Source organism: Bombina bombina, chromosome 4 (genome assembly GCF_027579735.1).
Source record: "Bombina bombina isolate aBomBom1 chromosome 4, aBomBom1.pri, whole genome shotgun sequence".
NCBI lineage: Eukaryota > Metazoa > Chordata > Amphibia > Anura > Bombinatoridae > Bombina > Bombina bombina.
Window position 1 is genome coordinate 165,088,847 of NC_069502.1, and position 21,901 is coordinate 165,110,747.

The 21,901-nt window shown below is 42.1% G+C and overlaps 1 protein-coding gene across 3 annotated transcripts in view; it reads left to right on the top strand.

Moving 5' to 3' along the window:
• Window positions 1-21,901, top strand: part of ROCK2 (Rho associated coiled-coil containing protein kinase 2) — a 653,542-nt gene that overhangs the window by 332,904 nt on the left and 298,737 nt on the right. For all 3 annotated transcript variants that reach the window (XM_053709676.1, XM_053709677.1, XM_053709678.1), the window contains exon 7: window positions 9,542-9,680. In XM_053709676.1, coding sequence (XP_053565651.1) covers window positions 9,542-9,680 — 139 coding nt within the window. The remainder of the gene's footprint in view (window positions 1-9,541; window positions 9,681-21,901) is intronic.

Consider the following 21,901-nt stretch of genomic DNA (forward strand, 5'->3'; position numbering starts at 1 on the left):
GACTACAGTTTACTGGTGTGCTGATTGTTGCACCATTGCAGTCTTTCAGGGGATGATATACTTATAACATAGGTGCTACAGGTTTATTCTATAAGGGCAGTTTCTGCTCCGTGGGAAGCTAAAACAGATATGTTTTATAAGGACAAATGGTGGTGAGTTTGCCTTACAAATTTCTGAATCTGCACAGGTTTAGGTGTGTGTCGCTCCTGCTTAGGTTTTGGTGTCTGTCGCTCCAGCACAGGTTTAGGTGTCTGTATCGCTCCAGCACAGGTTTAGGTGTGTGTGTGTGTTGCTCCTGCACAGGTTTAGGTGGCAGGAAATTTTGCATTTTATGTCAACTTCTAAGTATAGTTTACTTTCAGCATGATGTGCTAGGTCTGTGTTTTCTTGTTCTGCCCTCCTCTCTATTCTTCACAAGAGAGTGGTGTTGGGAGAGCCAACATAGACTGAAATTAAACCATTCCTTAAAGGGACATAATACTCATGCTAAATCACTTGAAAGTGATGAAACATAACTGTAAAAACCTAACAGGAAAATATCACCTGAACATCTCTATGTAAAAAAGGAAGTCCAGATTATCCAGCACCTGGGAATGACAAATGGTGTGCCCACAACAAGGGTCCTGCAGATAACCCCAATACAATAGACGGCAAAAAGGAAGCAGCACCACCAATCCTTGTTCAAGCAGGTTTATTCAGCTTGCAAGACAGACAGACCAATAATATCAAACAACAACGTTTCGGACACAGTCCTTAGTCATGTATGGCTACACTTAAACAGAACATGCCTTAAATACTAAACAAGCCCCACCCACACCGCACCTAATGTACGCAAGTTAACCCCTTATGCCAATTTACCAAGCTCTATAACACACAGGTTAACACAAATAGGCAGAAGCCATTAAAAATCTATCCTAAAGAGCATAGGAATGCACATTTATGCATAAATAGGAAAAACCAGACCAAATAACTATTTAACATAAATCTAAAAAATAGAAATTTAAAGACATATTGACAGGTCAGATTCCTTATTCATCCCCTTTGGAAACATTGTATCCAATTTGTTAATCCAAAAGACCTCTCTAGTTTTTAGGATCCTAACCCTGTCCCCACCCCTCCTAGGGATCTTAATATGTTCCAGGACCTGAAACCTAAGTTGGTTTAGATTATGGCCAGCAGATAAAAAATGATTGGCCACAGGTGCATCAACCTTCTTTGTTCTAATGTTACTTTTATGTTGGTTGATACGTTCGCGGACACTACGGGTGGCCAACCTACCCCAAACCACATGGGCACTTAATTTGGTACACAACAAACTCTGTGTTACAAGTATAAAAATCTTTCATTTCAAATTTATGTCCAGTTCGTGGATGACTAAACACAGGGCCTTTAATAATGCTGTTACAATTGGAGCATCCCAAGCATGGGAAATTACCCAAATTCTTTTTACCTATATAACTCCGAACCAGAGTTTTTTTTAGAAGGGCCAATGTCTGCACATACTAATGAATCTTTTTAAGTCCTACCCCTTTTATAGGCAGGCATGAAAGGTGAGCTAATGAGATTTCACTTAACTCTCGTAAGATTTCATAGTAAACTTCCTTAAACTGAATAGGGAAATAACATGAGTGTGCATGAGACATGCTCCCTTGCAGGTCCTGGGACAGGCGTACTGATTTGCTGCTTAAAGTCCTTTACAACGGCGTGTGAATACTTAGGACATTTTGAGGTAAAATATCTTTCTCCAACATAGGTGTGTCCGGTCCACGGCGTCATCCTTACTTGTGGGATATTCTCTTCCCCAACAGGAAATGGCAAAGAGCCCAGCAAAGCTGGTCACATGATCCCTCCTAGGCTCCGCCTACCCCAGTCATTCTCTTTGCCGTTGTACAGGCAACATCTCCACGGAGATGGCTTAGAGTTTTTTAGTGTTTAACTGTAGTTTTTATTATTCAATCAAGAGTTTGTTATTTTAAAATAGTGCTGGTATGTACTATTTACTCAGAAACAGAAAAGAGATGAAGATTTCTGTTTGTATGAGGAAAATGATTTTAGCAACCGTTACTAAAATCCATGGCTGTTCCACACAGGACTGTTGAGAGCAATTAACTTCAGTTGGGGGAACAGTGAGCAGTCTCTTGCTGCTTGAGGTATGACACATTCTAACAGGACGATGTAATGCTGGAAGCTGTCATTTTCCCTATGGGATCCGGTAAGCCATGTTTATTAAGATAGTAAATAAGGGCTTCACAAGGGCTTATTAAGACTGTAGACTTTTTCTGGGCTAAATCGATTCATTATTAACACATATTTAGCCTTGAGGAATCATTTAATCTGGGTATTTTGATAAGATTATATCGGCAGGCACTGTTTTAGACACCTTATTCTTTAGGGGCTTTCCCAAATCATAGGCAGAGCCTCATTTTCGCGCCGGTGTTGCGCACTTGTTTTTGAGAGGCATGACATGCAGTCGCATGTGTGAGGAGCTCTGATACATAGAAAAGACTTTCTGAAGGCGTCATTTGGTATCGTATTCCCCTTTGGGCTTGGTTGGGTCTCAGCAAAGCAGATACCAGGGACTGTAAAGGGGTTAAAGTTAAAAACGGCTCCGGTTCCGTTATTTTAAGGGTTAAAGCTTCCAAATTTGGTGTGCAATACTTTTAAGGCTTTAAGACACTGTGGTGAAATTTTGGTGAATTTTGAACAATTCCTTCATATTTTTTCGCAATTGCAGTAATAAAGTGTGTTCAGTTTAAAATTTAAAGTGACAGTAACGGTTTTATTTTAAAACGTTTTTTGTACTTTGTTATCAAGTTTATGCCTGTTTAACATGTCTGAACTACCAGATAGACTGTGTTCTGAATGTGGGGAAGCCAGAGTTCCTTCTCATTTAAATAAATGTGATTTATGTGACAATGACAATGATGCCCAAGATGATTCCTCAAGTGAGGGGAGTAAGCATGGTACTGCATCATTCCCTCCTTCGTCTACACGAGTCTTGCCCACTCAGGAGGCCCCTAGTACATCTAGCGCGCCAATACTCCTTACTATGCAACAATTAACGGCTGTAATGGATAATTCTGTCAAAAACATTTTAGCCAAAATGCACACTTATCAGCGTAAGCGCGACTGCTCTGTTTTAGATACTGAAGAGCATGACGACGCTGATAATAATGGTTCTGAGGGGCCCCTAAACCAGTCTGATGGGGCCAGGGAGGTTTTGTCTGAGGGAGAAATTACTGATTCAGGGAACATTTCTCAACAAGCTGAACCTGATGTGATTACGTTTAAATTTAAGTTGGAACATCTCCGCATTCTGCTTAAGGAGGTATTATCCACTCTGGATGATTGTGACAAGTTGGTCATCCCAGAGAAACTATGTAAAATGGACAAGTTCCTAGAGGTCCCGGGGCTCCCAGAAGCTTTTCCTATACCCAAGCGGGTGGCGGACATTGTAAATAAAGAATGGGAAAGGCCCGGTATTCCTTTCGTCCCTCCCCCCATATTTAAAAAATTGTTTCCTATGGTCGACCCCAGAAAGGACTTATGGCAGACAGTCCCCAAGGTCGAGGGAGCGGCTTCCACTTTAAACAAACGCACCACTATACCCATAGAAGATAGTTGTGCTTTCAAAGATCCTATGGATAAAAAATTAGAAGGTTTACTTAAAAAGATGTTTGTTCAGCAGGGTTACCTTCTACAACCAATTTCATGCATTGTCCCTGTCGCTACAGCCGCGTGTTTCTGGTTCGATGAGCTGGTAAAGGCGGTCGATAGTGATTCTCCTCCTTATGAGGAGATTATGGACAGAATCAATGCTCTCAAATTGGCTAATTCTTTCACCCTAGACGCCACTTTGCAATTGGCTAGGTTAGCGGCTAAGAATTCTGGGTTTGCTATTGTGGCGCGCAGAGCGCTTTGGTTGAAATCTTGGTCAGCTGATGCGTCTTCCAAGAACAAGCTACTTAACATTCCTTTCAAGGGGAAAACGCTGTTTGGCCCTGACTTGAAAGAGATTATCTCTGATATCACTGGGGGTAAGGGCCACGCCCTTCCTCAGGATCGGCCTTTCAAGGCCAAAAATAAACCTAATTTTCGTCCCTTTCGTAGAAACGGACCAGCCCAAAGTGCTACGTCCTCTAAGCAAGAGGGTAATACTTCTCAAGCCAAGCCAGCTTGGAGACCAATGCAAGGCTGGAACAAAGGAAAGCAGGCCAAAAAACCTGCCACTGCTACCAAGACAGCATGAAATGTTGGCCCCCGATCCGGGACCGGATCTGGTGGGGGGCAGACTCTCTCTCTTCGCTCAGGCTTGGGCAAGAGATGTTCTGGATCCTTGGGCGCTAGAGATAGTCTCCCAAGGTTATCTTCTGGAATTCAAGGGGCTTCCCCCAAGGGGGAGGTTCCACAGGTCTCAGTTGTCTTCAGGCCACATAAAAAGACAGGCATTCTTACGTTGTGTAGAAGACCTGTTAAAAATGGGAGTGATTCATCCTGTTCTATTAGGAGAACAAGGGATGGGGTTCTACTCCAATCTGTTCATAGTTCCCAAAAAAGAGGGAACGTTCAGACCAATCTTAGATCTCAAGATCTTAAACAAGTTTCTCAAGGTTCCATCGTTCAAAATGGAAACCATTCGAACAATTCTTCCTTCCATCCAGGAAGGTCAATTCATGACCACGGTGGATTTAAAGGATGCGTATCTACATATTCCTATCCACAAGGAACATCATCGGTTCCTAAGGTTCGCATTCCTGGACAAGCATTACCAGTTCGTGGCGCTTCCTTTCGGATTAGCCACTGCTCCAAGGATTTTCACAAAGGTACTAGGGTCCCTTCTAGCTGTGCTAAGACCAAGGGGCATTGCTGTAGTACCTTACTTGGATGACATTCTGATTCAAGCGTCGTCCCTTCCTCAAGCAAAGGCTCACACGGACATCGTCCTGGCCTTTCTCAGATCTCACGGATGGAAAGTGAACGTGGAAAAGAGTTCTCTATCTCCGTCAACAAGGGTTCCCTTCTTGGGAACAATAATAGACTCTTTAGAAATGAGGATTTTTCTGACAGAGGCCAGAAAAACAAAACTTCTAGACTCTTGTCGGATACTTCATTCCGTTCCTCTTCCTTCCATAGCGCAGTGCATGGAAGTGATAGGTTTGATGGTAGCGGCAATGGACATAGTTCCTTTTGCGCGCATTCATCTAAGACCATTACAACTGTGCATGCTCAGTCAGTGGAATGGGGACTATACAAACTTGTCTCCGAGGATACAAGTAAATCAGAGGACCAGAGACTCACTCCGTTGGTGGCTGTCCCTGGACAACCTGTCACAAGGGATGACCTTCCGCAGACCAGAGTGGGTCATTGTCACGACCGACGCCAGTCTGATGGGCTGGGGCGCGGTCTGGGGATCCCTGAAAGCTCAGGGTCTTTGGTCTCGGGAAGAATCTCTTCTACCGATAAATATTCTGGAACTGAGAGCGATATTCAATGCTCTCAAGGCTTGGCCTCAGCTAGCGAGGGCCAAGTTCATACGGTTTCAATCAGACAACATGACAACTGTTGCGTACATCAACCATCAGGGGGGAACAAGGAGTTCCCTGGCGATGGAAGAAGTGACCAAAATCATTCTATGGGCGGAGTCTCACTCCTGCCACCTGTCTGCTATCCACATCCCAGGAGTGGAAAATTGGGAAGCGGATTTTCTGTGTCGTCAGACATTGCATCCGGGGGAGTGGGAACTCCATCCGGAAATCTTTGCCCAAGTCACTCAACTGTGGGGCATTCCAGACATGGATCTGATGGCCTCTCGTCAGAACTTCAAAGTTCCTTGCTACGGGTCCAGATCCAGGGATCCCAAGGCGGCTCTAGTGGATGCACTAGTAGCACCTTGGACCTTCAAACTAGCTTATGTATTCCCGCCGTTTCCTCTCATCCCCAGGCTGGTAGCCAGGATCAATCAGGAAAGGGCGTCGGTGATCTTGATAGCTCCTGCGTGGCCACGCAGGACTTGGTATGCAGATCTGGTGAATATGTCATCGGCTCCACCATGGAAGCTACCTTTGAGACGAGACCTTCTTGTTCAAGGTCCGTTCGAACATCCGAATCTGGTCTCACTCCAGCTGACTGCCTGGAGATTGAACGCTTGATCTTATCGAAGCGAGGGTTCTCAGATTCTGTTATCGATACTCTTGTTCAGGCCAGAAAGCCTGTAACTAGAAAGATTTACCACAAAATATATCTGTTGGTGTGAATCTAAAGGATTCCCTTGGGACAAGGTTAAGATTCCTAAGATTCTATCCTTCCTTCAAGAAGGATTGGAAAAAGGATTATCTGCAAGTTCCCTGAAGGGACAGATTTCTGCCTTGTCTGTGTTACTTCACAAAAAGCTGGCAGCTGTGCCAGATGTTCAAGCCTTTGTTCAGGCTCTGGTTAGAATCAAGCCTGTTTACAAACCTTTGACTCCTCCTTGGAGTCTCAACTTAGTTCTTTCAGTTCTTCAGGGGGTTCCGTTTGAACCCTTACATTCCGTTGATATTAAGTTATTATCTTGGAAAGTTTTGTTTTTGGTTGCAATTTCTTCTGCTAGAAGAGTTTCAGAATTATCTGCTCTGCAGTGTTCTCCTCCTTATCTGGTGTTTCATGCAGATAAGGTGGTTTTACGTACTAAACCTGGTTTTCTTCCAAAAGTTGTTTCTAACAAAAACATTAACCAGGAGATTATCGTACCTTCTCTGTGTCCGAAACCAGTTTCGAAGAAGGAACGTTTGTTGCACAATTTGGATGTTGTTCGCGCTCTAAAATTCTATTTAGATGCTACAAAGGATTTTAGACAAACATCTTCCTTGTTTGTTGTTTATTCCGGTAAAAGGAGAGGTCAAAAAGCAACTTCTACCTCTCTCTCTTTTTGGATTAAAAGCATCATCAGATTGGCTTACGAGACTGCCGGACGGCAGCCTCCCGAAAGAATCACAGCTCATTCCACTAGGGCTGTGGCTTCCACATGGGCCTTCAAGAACGAGGCTTCTGTTGATCAGATATGTAGGGCAGCGACTTGGTCTTCACTGCACACTTTTACCAAATTTTACAAGTTTGATACTTTTGCTTCTTCTGAGGCTATTTTTGGGAGAAAGGTTTTGCAAACCGTGGTGCCTTCCATCTAGGTGACCTGATTTGCTCCCTCCCATCATCCGTGTCCTAAAGCTTTGGTATTGGTTCTCACAAGTAAGGATGACGCCGTGGACCGGACACACCTATGTTGGAGAAAACTGAATTTATGTTTACCTGATAAATTACTTTCTCCAACGGTGTGTCCGGTCCACGGCCCGCCCTGGTTTTTTAATCAGGTCTGATAATTTATTTTCTTTAACTACAGTCACCACGGTATCATATGGTTTCTCCTATGCAAATATTCCTCCTTAACGTCGGTCGAATGACTGGGGTAGGCGGAGCCTAGGAGGGATCATGTGACCAGCTTTGCTGGGCTCTTTGCCATTTCCTGTTGGGGAAGAGAATATCCCACAAGTAAGGATGACGCCGTGGACCGGACACACCGTTGGAGAAAGTAATTTATCAGGTAAACATAAATTCTGTTTTCTTTTTAACATAGAGATGTTCAGGTGATATTTTCTAGTCAGCTTTTTACAGCTATGCTGCATTACTTTCAAGTGTTTCAACATTTGGGTATCATGTCCCTTTAAGTTTGTATATTGGCTCTTCTCAATAAGCAGCACTTACCAAGCATCCCTTGCTTGTCTTCCATGCTTTCTAAATACGATTGTAAGGGCTTCTATTAATTCCTGTATGTTGGTGTATTTTTGGATTCTCAGCTGCAGACTTGAGGAAAATGTATTGCATGTATCACTTTAGCAATATGAGCCAAACAAGATATTTGACACAAAGGAGTGCTATAGTGAAAAATTGATAAACAACTGGACACAATGTTGCAGGCACAATGTAGTAACTGTTGCAACAAAATGGTAATAATCTCTCAGGGGAAAGCTTAAAGTGCAAGGGTTAACAGCTTAGTGAAAGTCCGGTAGAGAAATATTCCCCATACATCCCGCTCCTGTAAACCAGAGAGATCAGCTTAGTGTAATTTCAGCCTGACAGCGGATGCAGTAATTAACAAGCTGAGTTTTGCCAGAGAGACTAAGAAAGGCGACAGGAGGTTAAGCTTCAATCCGTAACCCACACAGTAAACACAGGAGTTACCCATGCAGCAACGGAATCCCAGCTGATCAGAGGGGGAGTGGCCAAATCCTGTTACCTTGGAGGCTTGTTGGAGAGTACAGGGTGAAAGGAGAATGACCCGGCAGGGGATAGGAGGAGGAGACCAAGACCCGTTACCTTCACGGCTTGTCAAGGGGTGTGGTTAAGCCCCGATTCAGCTGCGATCAGCCTGGTAGTTGTAGAGTAGAACGGGAGAGTGTGTAGCTGTGATGAGGCTGAGCAGCAAAGAAAAAATGAATCCAGAATTCACTGATGGATTAGATATCCGTAGGAATAGAATGAGAGGATATTCAGCAGGATTCAGCAGGATTCCCAGGCTGGAGATATTTTTTTTTCTCAGGAGTAGGATATCAAGAACTAAAGTTCAGCTACAAAGCTCAATTACTAAGCACCTGTTTAAGGTGTGGTGAAGCTTTATATACACTCAGGTTAGTGCATCCCCAGGTCATGTGGTTTGAAGTGAAAACGAAAACCAGAGCCGGAATCCTCAAAAAGATATGTATGTGCCAGGAAGGGTGAGGGTGTTATACTCACCTGAAGAGGCAAGGGGGGGGGGGTTAGACTTTTTTGTCCATTCCCGTTAAAAGGGGAGAGCCCTTTGTTGTTGAGTGCTGCTTAAAGGGACAGTATACACCAATTTAAATATAACTGCATGTAATAGACACTTCTGTAAAGAATATGCACAGATACTGATCTAACAATCCAGTATAAAATCTCTTGAAAACTTCCTTAGAAGCTCCTAATTTAGCACTGTTGATGAGGTTAGGCTTGAACATCCAGTGAAAGGAGCTGGGAAATCAGGATGTGCAGACACTCCCCACCGTGCATATGAAAATACCCATTAGACAAACGGGATCAAGCAGGAGTCTGTAGACATCAGTATACATATAAAACTTTGGGGCTTGGTTAGTAGTCTGAAAATCAGCACAATGTTATTTAAAAAAAGCAAAACTATACAGTGTTACAAAAACACTCCCAGATGGGCTATATAAAGAGATAATCTACAAAACAATTATGCAAAGAAAAATCTAGTGTACAGTGTCCCTTTAAGAAACTCAGACAAACTAAAGAAATTATGACATTTAACTTTTTCTTCTTTTAGTGGATAGAAATATCTCTTAGCTTTAAAATTGCTAAGACCAGGCATTTACCTAAATTAATAGCAAATGAAGTATTTAATATGAAATAAAAGTAAAAGATAACATAATTTTTTTTTTTTAAATGTTTAGGTTTTGATAGGTGTTTGTTGCACATAAAATGTACACAATGTAATGAAAATAAATTAGCTTTGTGGTTTCTTTTCTTACAGGTGATACCCCATTTTATGCGGACTCCCTGGTCGGCACCTACAGTAAAATTATGGATCACAAAAATTCATTGAACTTCCCTGAAGATGTTGAGATTTCAAAGCATGCCAAGAACCTTATCTGTGCCTTTTTAATAGACAGGTAAGTTTCTGCCGTGATACCTTTAGCCAGTGGTTGTCAAATCTGTTTAGAATGTAGGATCTAGTAAGAATATTTAGGAGCCAGACAGTGGTATTTGCAAATGGATATATGGAGAATAACCCCAAAAATTAGGATCCCAGGGTAAAAGTCTAGGAGCCAATGACTCCTGGTGTTGTCGTGCCTAGTTTCTGTTTTTGGGTACTGCTCTCTTTTCGTGTCATAACAGCCTTTGGAAATGCAGCAGTATTCAGATGCAATTTGAAGCATTTTTGCAAAAATTATTAATTTAAAAGTTGTCAGTGCATAAGTGAATACTCAATGTTACATTTCAATTACAGTTTGTGTGTTAAAAATGTAGCACTAACAACATTTTATAAATTACTGACACAGGATGCAAATCTTCATATTTTCAGGAATCCCTATCTTTCATTTTAGGGGGTGTTACTTGTGTGTATTGGTTACTGTATTTAGTGGAAAAATAACAACCAAGATCTTGGTTTGTTTCAGCTTAAAGGCACAGTAAAGTCAAAATGTACATCTATTATCAAATTTGCTTTGTTCACTTGGTATCTTTTGTTAAGGAGTAAATATAGGTAGTTTTAGTGGCAGGTATATGTATTTGGAACTCTATAGAATACGACAAACATTGTTTGAAACAGCTGCAATAGAGTGCTAAAGACACTTGCAACCTGTGAGCCTACCTAGATTTGCTCTTCAACAAGGACACCAAGAGAAATTTTTTTTTAAAGTAGAAGTAAATTGGAAACGTTTAAAAATGAATGCTGAATTACAAAAGTTTAATTTTAACTAAACTGTCCCTTATGAGTTACGTAGTAACTTAGTACATGAGTTAAAAACACAAAATTAATTAATCTCAAACTTTACAGATCTTCTTTGATATAATAATTTTTAAAAATGGCTTCCCATTTAGCACAAGCAATCATAATCTCGTATTCTGTTGTTAGCCACTTTGATCTCATAAAAAGTAAATCAGAGGAATTTTTTATCCTGCTTGTTTGTGGTTACCAAAGCCAGAAAAATATAAAATCCTCATGACATATTATCATGAGATTACACTCTCTTTTCCCTGCTATTTATGTTTTTATATTTTGGTGGGATTAGTTTCATTCTGCACTTTTTTAAAGCGACATGAAACTCAGTTTTTATTTCATGATTCAGATAGATCGAACAATTTTCCTTCTATTGTCTAAATTGCTTCATTCTCTTGGTAAGGAACACTAATGCTTTAGCTGAAAGCCAGTGACAAGATATATATATATATATATATATATATATATATATTTATTTCATGTAATTGGCAAGAGTCCATGAGCTAGTGACGTATGGGATATACATTCCTACCAGGAGGGGCAAAGTTTCCCAAACCTCAAAATGCCTATAAATACACCCTCCACCACACCCACAATTTAGTTTTACAAACTTTGCCTCCTATGCAGGTGGTGAAGTAAGTTTGTGCTAGATTTCTACGTTGATATGCGCTTCTCAGCATGCTGAAGCCGGTTCTTCTCAGAGTGCAGTGAATGACAGAGGGATTTGAAGGGAGTATTACCTATTGAATACAATGGTCATCCTAACGGGGATCTATTTCATAGGTTCTCTGTTATCGGTCGTAGAGATTCATCTCCTACCTCCCTTTTCAGATCGACAATATACTCTTATATACCATTACCTCTACTGATTCTCGTTTCAGTACTGGTTTGGCTATCTACTTTATGTAGATGAGTCTCTTTTGGTAAGTATGTTTTATTTAAGACACTCTCAGCTATGGTTTGGCACTTTATATGTAAAGTTCTAAATATATGTTTCTCTTGTAAGGTGTATCCAGTCCACGGATTCATCCTTTACTTGTGGGATATTCTCCTTCCCTACAGGAAGTGGCAAAGAGAGCACACAGCAGAGCTGTCCATATAGCTCCCCTTCTAGCTCCACCCCCCAGTCATTCTCTTTGCCGGCTCTAAGCAATCGGAAGGGTAAAGTGAATGTGGTGTTAGAATTGTAGTTTTTATTTTCTACAAGCAAAAGTTGGTTATTTTAAATGGTACCGGTGTGTACTATTTACTCTCTAGCAGAAAATAGATGAAGATTTCTGCAGGGAGGAAGATGATTTTAGCATGTTGTAACTAAAATCCACTGCTGTTCCCACAAAGGACTGAGGAGTACAAGAAAACTTCAGTTGGGGGGGAACGGTTTGCAGGTCAGGCTGCAATGAGGTATGTTCAGTCATTTATTTCTAGGCAAGACTGTGATAATGCTAGAAAAGACTGATAAGATCCCCATGAGGGAAGGGTATGCTGTATTCAGAGACTAAGTATGGAATTGCTAGCTTACATAACAGGGCTAATTTATGCTGGTTGACACTACTTAATGGCAAACGGTTTTTATTGAAAAATATCGTTTTTTGAGACACTTTGAAGGTTCCTTTGGGTTTCTTTCAGGGGTTGTTACCCACATGGCTATTATTAAAACACTTAGGAGTGTTTCTTTAGGCCTCAGAGCACTGGAGTAAGGTGGGAGGGGCCTAATTTCGCGCCTCAGATGCGCAGTTTTAGTGACTAGAACTTCAGGCTGTTTCACATGGAGGGTCCTGCTACAGTTTGAGGACACATAAGAAGCTTTTTCCCCACAAATCTGACTCCCAAGGGCAGGTAGGGCCACAGCAGAGCTGTGGCAAGGTGCTGAAGTTGTTTTAACCGGTCTGTTGGCTTAATATCGATCCGGTTTGGGCATTAAGGGGTTAATCGTTTTTATTGCTAGTGGTGCAATCTTACTAATGCTTTAGGTACATACTGTGAAAATTTCGAAAAGTTTGCTGCATTTTTCACTGTTTTGGAAAAATTGTGTGCCTTTTTATCTCTTAAAGGCACAGTAACGTTTTTTGCAAAGTGTGTTTTTGCTTGATTAAAGTGATTTCTAAGCCTGTTTGTCTTACTACTAGTCTGTTAAACATGTCTGACACCAAGGAAAATCCTTGTTCAATGTGTTGGAACCCCCTCTCAGAATGTGTCCCACTTGTACTGATATGTCTATACACTTTAAAGAACATATTGTTGCACTTAAAAATGTGGCCCTAGATGATTCTCAGATAGAAGGTAATGAGGTTAGCCCGTTAACCTCTCCCCAAGTGTCACAACCAGTTACGCCCACTCAAGGGACGCCTAGCACCTCTAGTGCGTCTAACTCTTTTACCTTACAAGACTTGGCGGCAGTCATGGATAATACCCTCTCAGTGTTTTTATCTAAACTGCCCGTGTTACCTGCAAAGTGTGATAGCTCTGTTTTAAGAACAGATTCTGAGCATTCTGATGCTTTAGTGATATACACTCACAACGCTCTGAAATGGGGGTGAGGGATGTGCTGTCTGAGGGAGAAATTTCCGATTTGGGAAAGGTTGCTCCTCAGACAGACTCAGATACGTTGGCTTTTAAATTTAAACTAGAACACCTCCGCTTATTGCTCAGGGAGGTATTAGTTACTCTGGATGACTGCGACCCTATGGTGGTTCCAGAGAAATTGTGTAAAATGGACAAGTACCTAGAAGTTCCTGTCTACACTGATGTGTTCCCGGTCCCTAAGAGGATTGCGGATATCATTACTAGGGAGTGGGATAAACCAGGTATTCCCTTCGTTCCCCCCCCCCCCCTGTTTTTAAGAAAATGTTCCCCATATCTAACCCCATGCGGAACTCGTGGCAGACGGTCCCTAAGGTGGAGGGGGCTGTTTCTTCAATTGCTAAACGCACAACTATACCAATCGAAGACAGTTGTGCTTTTAAAGACCCTATGGATAAAAAATTAGAGGGTTTACTTAAGAAAATTTTTGTTCAACAAGGTTTTCTTCTCCAACCTATTGCGTGCATTGTTCCTGTAACCACTGCAGCTGCTTTCTGGTTCGAAGCGCTGGAAGATGCGCTCCAGACGGAGACCTCATATGAGGACATTATGGACAGAATTAAGGCTCTTAAGCTGGCTAATTCTTTTATCACAGATGCCGCTTTCCAAATAGCTAAGTTAGCGGCAAAATATTCAGGTTTCGCCATTTTAGCGCGCAGGGCGTTATGGCTAAAGTCCTGGTCGGCAGATGTGTCGTCAAAGTCCAAACTATTGAACATCCCTTTCAAAGGAAAGACCCTCTTCGGGCCTGAATTGAAAGAGATTATTTCAGAAATCACTGGGGGAAAAGGCCATGCTCTCCCCCAGGACAAGTCCTTCAAGACGAAGAACAAACAAAATAATTTTCGTTCCTTTCGGAATTTCAGGACCGGTCTTGCTTCATCCTCCCCTGCTGCAAAGCAAGAGGGTAACACTTCACAACCCAGGGCAGCCTGGAAGCCTTACCAGGGCTGGAACAAGGGTAAACAGGCCAAGAAGCATGCTGCTGCCTCTAAGACAGCATGAAGGGGTAGCCCCCGATCCGGGACTGGATCTAGTAGGGGGCAGACTCTCTCTCTTCGCTCAGGCCTGGGCAAGAGACGTACACGATCCCTGGGCCTTAGAGATCGTATCCCAGGGATATCTTCTAGAATTCAAAGACTCCCCTCCAAGGGGAAGGTTCCATATTTCTCCTCTGTCTTCAGACATGACAAAGAAAGAGGCGTTCTTACGCTGTGTAGAAGACCTACATACAATGGGAGTGATCCACCCAGTTCCAATTGCGGAACAAGGGCTGGGGTTTTACTCAAACCTGTTTGTGGTTCCCAAAAAAGAAGGAACTTTCAGACCAAATCCTGGATCTCAAAATTCTAAACAAGTTCCTCAGAGGCCCATCATTCAAGATGCAGACCATTCGGACAATCTTACCAATGATCCAGGAGGGTCAATATATGACTACCGTGGATCTAAAGGATGCGTACCTACATATTCCTATCCACAAAGATCATCACCAGTTTCTCAGGTTCGCCTTTCCAGAAAAGCATTATCAGTTTGTGGCTCTTCCTTTTGGGTTGGCCACCGCTCCCAGAATTTTCAAAAAGGTGCTAGGGTCCCTCCTGGCGGTTCTAAGACCGCGGGGCATAGCAGTGGCGCCTTATCTAGACGACATCTTAATTCAGGCGTCGACTTTCCAAAGAGCCAAGTCTCACACGGAAATTGTATTGGCCTTTCTGAGGTCTCACAGGTGGAAGGTGAACATCAAAAAGAGTTCTCTCTCCCCCCTCACAAGAGTTCCCTTCCTAGGAACCCTAATAGACTCGGTAGAAATGAAAATATTTCTGACGGAGTTCAGAAAGGTAAAACTCTTAACTGCTTGCCGAGCTCTTCATTCCATTCCTCGGCCATCTGTAGCTCAGTGCATGGAGACAATCGGACTAATGGTAGCGGCAATGGACATAGTCCCTTTTGCACGGATACACCTCAGACCACTGCAACTGTGCATGCTCAAACAGTGGAATGGGGATTATGCAGATTTGTCTCCTCAAATACAGTTGGACCAGAGGACCAGAGATTCTCTTCTCTGGTGGTTGTCTCAGGATCACCTGTCTCAGGGAATGTGTTTCCGCAGACCAGAGTGGATCATCGTAACGACCGACGCCAGTCTGTTGGGCTGGGGTGCAGTCTGGAACTCCCTGAAAGCTCAGGGCTTATGGTCTCGGGAAGAAGCTCTTCTCCCGATAAACATTCTGGAACTGAGGGCGATATTCAACGCTCTTCAGGCATGGCCTCAGCTAGCTGCGGCCAAATTCATCAGATTTCAGTCGGACAACATCACGACTGTAGCTTATGTCAATCATCAAGGGGGAACAAGGAGTTCCCTAGCAATGATGGAAGTAACCAAAATAATCAGGTGGGCAGAGGATCACTCTTGCCATCTCTCAGCAATTCACATCCCAGGAGTAGACAACTGGGAGGTGGATTTCCTAAGTCGTCAGACTTTTCACCCGGGGGAGTGGGAACTCCACCCGGAGGTGTTTGCCCAGCTGACTCAGCTATGGGGCACTCCAGAATTGGATCTGATGGCGTCCCGTCAGAACACCAAACTTCCTTTTTACGGGTCCAGGTCCCGGGATCCCCAGGCGGTGTTGATAGATGCTCTAGCAGCGACTTGGTCTTTCAATCTGGCCTATGTTTTTCCACCGTTTCCTCTCCTCCCGCGTCTGGTTGCCAGAATGAAGCAGGAGAGGGCTTCAGTGATTCTAATAGCGCCTGCGTGGCCACGCAGGACCTGGTATGCAGACCTAGTGGACATGTCCTCTGTGCCACCATGGACACTACCAGTGAGGCAGGACCTTCTAATACAAGGTCCTTTCAAACATCCAAATCTAATTTCTCTGCGTCTGACTGCTTGGAGATTGAACGCCTAACTCTATCAAAGCGTGGGTTCTCTGAGTCGGTCATTGATACCCTGATTCAGGCTAGAAAGCCTGTCACCAGGAAGATCTACCATAAGATTTGGCGAAAATATCTTTTTTGGTGCGAATCCAAGGGTTACTCATGGAGTAAGGTTAGGATTCCCAGGATTTTGTCCTTTCTCCAAGATGGATTGGAGAAAGGATTATCAGCTAGTTCCTTAAGGGGACAGATATCTGCCTTGTCTATTCTTTTTCACAAATGTCTGGCAGAGGTACCAGACGTTCAAACGTTTAGTCAGGCTTTAGTCAAGCCTGTTAATAGACCTGTGGCTCCGCCATGGAGTCTGAATTTAGTTCTTTCAGTTCTGCAAGGGGTTCCGTTTGAACCTTTACATTCCATAGATATTAAGCTTTTATCTTGGAAAGTTTTGTTTTTGGTAGCTATCTCTTCTGCTCGAAGAGTTTCAGAGTTATCTGCTTTACAGTGTGATTCACCTTACCTGGTGTTCCATGCGGATAAGGTTGTTTTACGTACTAAACCCGGTTTTCTTCCTAAGGTTGTGTCTAATAAGAATATTAATCAGGAAATTGTTGTTCCTTCTCTGTGTCCTAATCCTTCGTCGAAGAAGAAACGTCTGTTACACAATCTTGATGTGGTTTGTGCTTTAAAGTTCTATTTACAAGCCACTAAGGATTTCAGACAAACAACTTCATTGTTTGTTATCTATTCTGGTAAGAGGAGAGGTCAGAAGGCGACCGCTACCTCTCTTTCCCTTTGGCTGAAAAGCATCCTCCGTTTGGCCTATGAGACTGCTGGCCAGCAGCCTCCTGAAACAATTACTGCTCATTCTACCAGAGCAGTGGCTTCCACATGGGCTTTTAAAAATGAGGCTTCTGTTGAACAGATTTGTAAGGCAGCGACTTGGTCTTCGCTGCATACTTTTTCCAAATTTTACAAATTCGATACTTTTGCTTCTTCGGAGGCTATTTTTAGGAGAAAGGTTTTACAAGCAGTAGTGCCTTCCGTTTAAGGTACCTGTCTTGTTCCCTCCCTTCATCCGTGTCCTAAAGCTTTGGTATTGGTATCCCACAAGTAAAGGATGAATCCATGGACTGGATACACCTTACAAGAGAAAACAGAATTTATGCTTACCTGATAAATTACTTTCTCTTGTGGTGTATCCGGTCCAGGGCCTGCCCTGGCTATTAAGTCAGGTAGATTTTTTTTGTTTAAACTACAGTCACCACTGCACCCTATGGTTTCTCCTTTTTCTTCCTAACCTTCGGTCGAATGACTGGGGGGTGTAGCTAGAGGGGGAGCTATATGGACAGCTCTGCTGTGTGCTCTCTTTGCCACTTCCTGTAGGGAAGGAGAATATGCCACAAGTAAAGGATGAATCCGTGGACTGGATACACCACAAGAGAAAGTAATTTATCAGGTAAGCATAAATTCTGTTTTTGTACTTATATTTGCCATGATTCAGGTTTATCAGTATATTTAATTTTTGCAGACTGTCAGTTTCATTTTGGGAAATATATAAAAAAGAAAAAAAAAAATATTCTTACCTGAAATTTTCAAATTGACTCTCTTTTCTAAATTGCGGGCTGTTAGGCTCACGGGAGCACAAAATGCTATAATTTATTGCGTCATTCTTGGCCCAAGACTTTTTTAGCGCGAGAATTACATTTGTTGACGTAATTTCGTCATTTCCAGCGTCTTTGTTGGCGCCAAGAGTTTTCACGTGGTTGCGTCATCTATGACGCTTGTGTTTGTTGCAGACGTTCTTGGCGCCAAAAAATATTTTGTCAGTTGTGGGCGTCATACTTAGCGCCAGACTTTTGACATTATTTAAGTCTATTTCATTTTGCTTCTGGTTTCCAGAGGCTTATTTTGTTTGCATTTTTTCCCATTCCTGAAACTGTCATATAAGGAAATTGCTAATTTTGCTTTATATGTTATTTTTTCTATTACATATTGCAAGATGTCTCAATCTGACCCTGTCTCAGAATCTACTATTGGAATCCTGCTGCCTGATGTCGGTTCTACCAAAGCTAAGTGCTTTTGTTGTAAACATGTGGTAACTGTTCCTCCGGCTGTAGTTTGTGATAATTGTCATGATAAACTTTTAAATGCAGACAATATTTCCATTAGTAGTAATCCATTAACTGTTGTTGTTCCTTAAACATCTAATGCTCAGGATATTCCTGTTAATGTGAGAGAATTTGTTTCTTTTTTTTTTTTTTTCTAAATCTTTATTTCTCTTGTAAGGTGTATCCAGTCCACGGATCATCCATTACTTGTGGGATATTCTCATTCCCAACAGGAAGTTGCAAGAGGACACCCACAGCAGAGCTGTAATTTAGCTCCTCCCCTAACTGTCATAGCCAGTCATTCTCTTGCAACTCTCAACAAGCAAGGAGGTCGTTAGCGAGAGTGGTTAAATCAAAAGTTTGTTATTTTTAAATAGTACCGGAGTTGTGCTATTTTATCTCAGGCAGTAAATAGAAGAAGAATCTGCCTGAGGTTTCTATGATCTTAGCAGGTTGTAACTAAGATCCATTGCTGTTCTCACATATGTCTGAGGAGTGAGGTAACTTCAGCGAGAGAATGGCGTGCAGTTTACTCTGCTATGAGGTATGTGCAGTTATATTTTTTTCTAGAGATGGAAAACACTAGAAAATGCTGCTGATACCGGATTAATGTAAGTTAAGCCTGAATACAGTGATTTAATAACGACTGGTATCATGCTTACTCCCAGGGGTAATACCCTTATGATGTTGCAATATAAAACGTTTGCTGGCATGTTTAACAGTTTTTATATATGCTTTGGTGATAAAACTTTATTGGGGCCTAGTTTTTTCCACATGGCTGGCTTAAATTTTGCCTAGAAACAGTTTCCTGAGGCTTTCCACTGTTGTAGTATGAGTGGGAGGGGCCTATTTTAGCGCTTTTTTGCGCAGTTAAAATTACAGACTAAGACATCCAGATTCCCTCAAAGGCCCTCTGAATGCTATAGGACATTTCTATAGGGCCCAAAGGCTTTCCAAAGTCGTTTATTGGGTAAGTTAGGGCCACAGAAAGCTGTGGCAGTTGGTTGTGACTGTTAAAAAACGTCTATTTCGTTTTTTTGATCCGGTTTTTGAACTAAGGGGTTAATCATCCATTTGCAAGTGGGTGCAATGCTCTGCTAGCTTATTACATACACTGTAAAAATTTTGTTTGATTTACTGCATTTTTTCACTGTTTTTCAAATTCTGACAAAATTTGTTTCTCTTAAAGGCACAGTACCGTTTTTTATATTTGCTTGTTAACTTGATTTAAAGTGTTTTCCAAGCTTGCTAGTCTCATTGCTAGTCTGTATAAACATGTCTGACATAGAGGAAACTCCTTGTTCATTATGTTTAAAAGCCATGGTGGAACCCCCTCTTAGAATGTGTACCAAATGTACTGATTTCACTTTATGCAATAAAGATCATATCTCGGGTCCATCTGTCCAAAGGTATGACCTTTCGCAGGCCAGATTGGACAATTGTAACAACAGATGCCAGCCTTCTAGGTTGGGGTACAGTCTGGAACTCCCTGAAGGCACAGGGATCGTGGACTCAGGAGGAGTCTCTCCTTCCAATAAATATTCTGGAACTAAGAGTGATATTCAATGCTCTTCAGGCTTGGCCTCAGTTAGCAACTCTGAGGTACATCAGATTTCAGTCGGACAACATCACAACTGTAGCTTACATCAACCATCAAGGGGGAACAAAAAGTTAACTAGCGATGTTAGAAGTTTCAAAAATAATTCGCTGGGCAGAGATTCACTCTTGTCACTTATCAGCTATCCATATCCCAGGTGTAGAGAACTGGGAGGCGGATTTTCTAAGTCGTCAGACTTTTCATCCGGGAGAGTGGGAACTCCATCCGGAGGTGTTTGCACAACTGATTCATCGTTGGGACAAACCAGAACTGGATCTCATGGCGTCTCGCCAGAATGCCAAGCTTATGTGTTTCCACCGTTTCATCTGCTCCCTCGACTGATTGCCAAGATCAAGCAGGAGAGAGCATCAGTGATTCTGATAGCACCTGCGTGGCCACGCAGGACCGGGTATGCAGATCTAGTGGACATGTCATTCAGGGTCCTTTCAACCATCCAAATCTAATTTCTCTGAGACGGACTGCCTGGAGATTGAACGGTTGATTTTATCAAAGCGTGGCTTCTCCGAGTCAGTTATCGATACCTTAATACAGGCACACAAAGCCTGTCACCAGGAGAATTTACCATAAGAATTATTGGTGTGAATCCAATGGTTACTCATGGAGTAAGGTCAGGATTCCCAGGATATTATATTTTCTCCAAGAAGGTTTGGAAAAAGGATTGTCAGCTAGTTCCTTAAAGGGACAGATTTCTGCTCTGTCTTTTCTATTGCACAAGCGTTTGGCAGATGTTCCAGACGTTCAGGCATTTTGTCAGGCTTTAGTTAGAATCAAGACTGTGTTTAGACCTTTTGCTCCACCATGGAGCTTAAATTTGGTTCTTAAGGTTCTTTAAGGAGTTCCGTTTGAACCTCTTCATTCCATAGATATCAAACTTTTATCTTGGAAAGTTTTTTTTTTTTTTTTTTGGTAGCTATTTCCTCGGCTCGTAGAGTCTCCGAGCTATCTGCCTTACAATGTGATTCTCCTTATCTGATTTTTCATATGGATAAGGTAGTCCTGCGTACCAAACCTGGGTTCTTACCTAAGGTGGTATCTAACAAGAATATCAATCAAGAGATTGTTGTTCCATCCTTCTGTCCTAATCCTTCTTCGAAGAAGGAACGTTTATTACACAATTTGGACGTGGTCCGTGCTTTAAAGTTTTACTTACAAGCTACTAAAGATTTCGTCAAACATCTGCTTTGTTTGTTGTCTACTCTGGACAGAGGAGAGGTCAAAAGGCTTCGGCAACCTCTTTCTTTTTGGCTAAGAAGCATAATCCGCTTAGCCTATGAGACTGCTGGACAGCAGCTTCCTGAAAAGATTACAGCTCATTCCACTAGAGCTGTGGCTTCCACTTGGGCCTTTAAAAATGAGGCTTCTGTTGAACAGATTTGCAAGGCGGTCTTAGTTTCATACTTTTTCAAAATTTTGCAAATTTGATACTTTTGCTTCTTCGGAGGCTATATTTGGGAGAAAGGTTTTACAGGCAGTGGTTTCTCCATTTAATTACCTGCCTTGTCCCTCCCTTCATCCGTGTACTTTAGCTTTGGTATTGGTATCCCACAAGTAATGGATGATCCGTGGACTGGATACACCTTACAAGAGAAAACAAAATTTATGCTTACCTGATAAATGTATTTCTCTTGTGGTGTATCCAGTCCACGGCCCGTCCTGTCATTTTAAGGCAGGTAATTTTTAAATTTAAACTACAGTTACCACTGCACCCTATGGTTCCTCCTTTCTTGACTTGTTTTCGGTCGAATGACTGGCTATGACAGTTAGGGGAGGAGCTATATTACAGCTCTGCTGTGGGTGTCCTCTTGCAACTTCCTTTTGGGAATGAGAATATCCCACAAGTAATGGATGATCCGTGGACTAGATACACCACAAGATAAATACATTTATCAGGTAAGCATAAATTGTGTTTTTACAAAAAAAAAGACAAACAACAAGAAAAAAGAACAACACATACAAACAATCCAAATTTCTCAGATAATGTCACAAAAGAAGAAAACAAAACATCTTAAATAATCCTCCAATCCAATAGTGTCTAGTCAATCCTCTCATCTCACCTCAATCTCTTTCAATCAATTACCCATTCTGGTTCCAACGAGAAAAAAATAAATAAAAAAAATAAGAAAACGGATTTCCCCCTCTCCCTCCCCCCCTAATTCATCTTCATGTTAACAATTTTTTCTATGTAAAGTACAACGTCCCTGCCCTGAG